The sequence below is a fragment of the Mus pahari genome, chromosome 5 (assembly GCF_900095145.1).
Source record: "Mus pahari chromosome 5, PAHARI_EIJ_v1.1, whole genome shotgun sequence".
Taxonomy (NCBI): domain Eukaryota; kingdom Metazoa; phylum Chordata; class Mammalia; order Rodentia; family Muridae; genus Mus; species Mus pahari.
This window is the reverse complement of record NC_034594.1, coordinates 145,754,279-145,756,487: the sequence shown is the minus strand read 5'-3', so window position 1 is coordinate 145,756,487 and position 2,209 is coordinate 145,754,279. Positions and strand designations below refer to the sequence as shown.

Genomic DNA, 2,209 nt, shown 5'->3' with positions numbered 1-2,209 from the left:
GTGACTGTGTGACACATGACATCAAGTCATAACATTTTCATGGAGAGTGTAGATATGTGCACAAGTAAACAGTTCTACACACAAAGCAGTGCTGCTCTTATATTGAACAAGTCTAGGCTTGAAGGAGTTGGGAAATGAAAAAGTGTTAGTTGACCATGACATTCATAGACAGAAAAAATGCTTAGAGACAAAGGGGAGGGNAGATGGGATGGGGGACTTGTGCAGCATAGACTGGGAATGGGGAGAACATTTGAAGTGTAAATAAATAAAATAACCAATCAAAAGAAGCCTACCAAGTCTCTGGCCATAAGTAACCTATGTTTATANATTTTCTTTCAANTTAAACTAAGTANATAAAAATCATTATCTCATTCCTCCAGAGCATAGCACAGAGAATTCTGATGACATAGAAGGAAGCCTCTAGTTATCAACTGTCAACATGTTCTGGTTTTGCTGGTACCATAAGATAAGGCATTATTAGAAACAACTTAAGATAACTGCATATTCACCAACTGAAAGAAACGAAATTCACAAATGAACCTGATTAAGATGAAAGTGGCTTCTGCCACAGGGCTCTGCGTAGGGCATCTTTGACCTCCTTATTCCGCAGAGTGTATACCAAAGGGTTCAGTAGAGGGGTGATAAGAGTGTAGGTCACTGAGATGAGTCTNTCCTGCCCCAGCAAGCTCTGGGACTTAGGTTTCATGTAGATGATCGCAGTGCAGCCATAGTGGATGATGACCACCGTGAGGTGGGAGGCACAGGTGGCAAAGGCCTTCTTCCTACCTTCAGCTGAAGCAATCTTAAGGATCGTGGAGACGATCACGACATAGGAGATGAAGACCACAACCATTGGTAGAATAAGAACACACACNCTGACTACAAAGTTGATGATCNCATTGACAGNGGTGTCTGTGCAGGCCAGCTTCAGCAGGGGTCTCACATCACAGAAGAAGTGGGGGATTACAAATCTATCACAGAAGGGCAGGCTAAATACTGATGTAACTTGGACTATAGCCATGTCTAGGCCAATTCCCAGTGACCCTGATGCTAAGTGGACACAAGCCTTCCTACCCATGATGACTGAATACCTTAGGGGGTTGCAAATGGCCACATAACGGTCATATCCCATGACCATGAGTAAGAAACAGTTGTTGATACCAAAAGTTAGATAAAAAAAGATCTGGACCACACAGTCTCGAAAAGCAANNGTGTGGAAAGGATGGAGGAGGTCAGAAAGCATGCGTGGTATAATAGTCACGGNATAGCAGGTGTCAGAGATAGACAATATGGCCAGAAAGAAGTACATGGGAGTATGTAGATGATGATCCAGCTGAATAATACTCACAATAATCACATTTCCAGACAGCGTGAGAAAATACAATGTTAGGAAAATGGCAAAAAAGGCAAGCCTGTGCTGCCAACCAAAGCTGGAGAAACCTTCAAATAGGAACTCTGTTACAAAGGTTGCATTTGACTTTAGCATTGAGACTAGTATATGCTTCAGGAAATGAGGCAAAGGGAAGAAAGCTTTGATGAGTCAAACATGAACCAGAATAGGCTGGACCAAGGTGTTCAGTGAAGAATGCGTCTATCCTGCACAAGGCTAGGGACTGCAGAGTCTCAACACTCAGCTATTGGTGAATGGCTCAGTCTTCCTCTTTGTGCCATCTTTCCTTTGGAATTGTAGAATCCTTAAACTAGGGCCATGGGATTAAGAGCACAGATGGAGACAAGAAACCAAGTAGATCAAAATTAAAAGAGATTTGTAGAAATGGCCTGTCTTCAGTTTCTTAACTATAGAGTTCTTATTGAGTCACTCTTTAGTCCTGTTTCAACAATTATGAACTTTCCTCCACTGTTTTCGACACATCATATGCTTTTGTTTCTATTCCATTAACAATGTGTAAGGTTTGCTCATTCAACTATTTTCCAATACTTGCATATATTAATAGCACTTACTTATTATTATTCACAATATCATACATGTTTATAGTCTATTTTCGATCGTGAAGATGTGTCATCTAGTTGTATATTTTAATGTTCAGTAACTTTTGTATGCATAGATTTAAAACAAAGCATCAAAGTGTTATCTTTGCCTTCATATTTACTACAGCACTATATTCAGTAGCTAACGTAGAGGGAAAAGTAGGCCTACTCTGCCTGCAGGCCCTGTAACCACTGTTCTCTGATATTATGAAAATGGCTG

The 2,209-nt window shown here is 40.7% G+C and overlaps 1 protein-coding gene across 1 annotated transcript; it reads right to left on the bottom strand.

Annotated features, from left to right (window-relative positions):
- Nucleotides 1-504: 504 nt before the first annotated feature.
- LOC110322443 (olfactory receptor 10J3) lies at nt 505-1,525 on the bottom strand. The gene has a single exon (XM_021199116.1). The coding sequence runs from the start codon at nt 1,484-1,486 to the stop codon at nt 545-547; it is 942 nt and encodes a 313-aa protein (XP_021054775.1). The 5' UTR covers nt 1,487-1,525; the 3' UTR covers nt 505-544.
- Nucleotides 1,526-2,209: the final 684 nt, after the last annotated feature.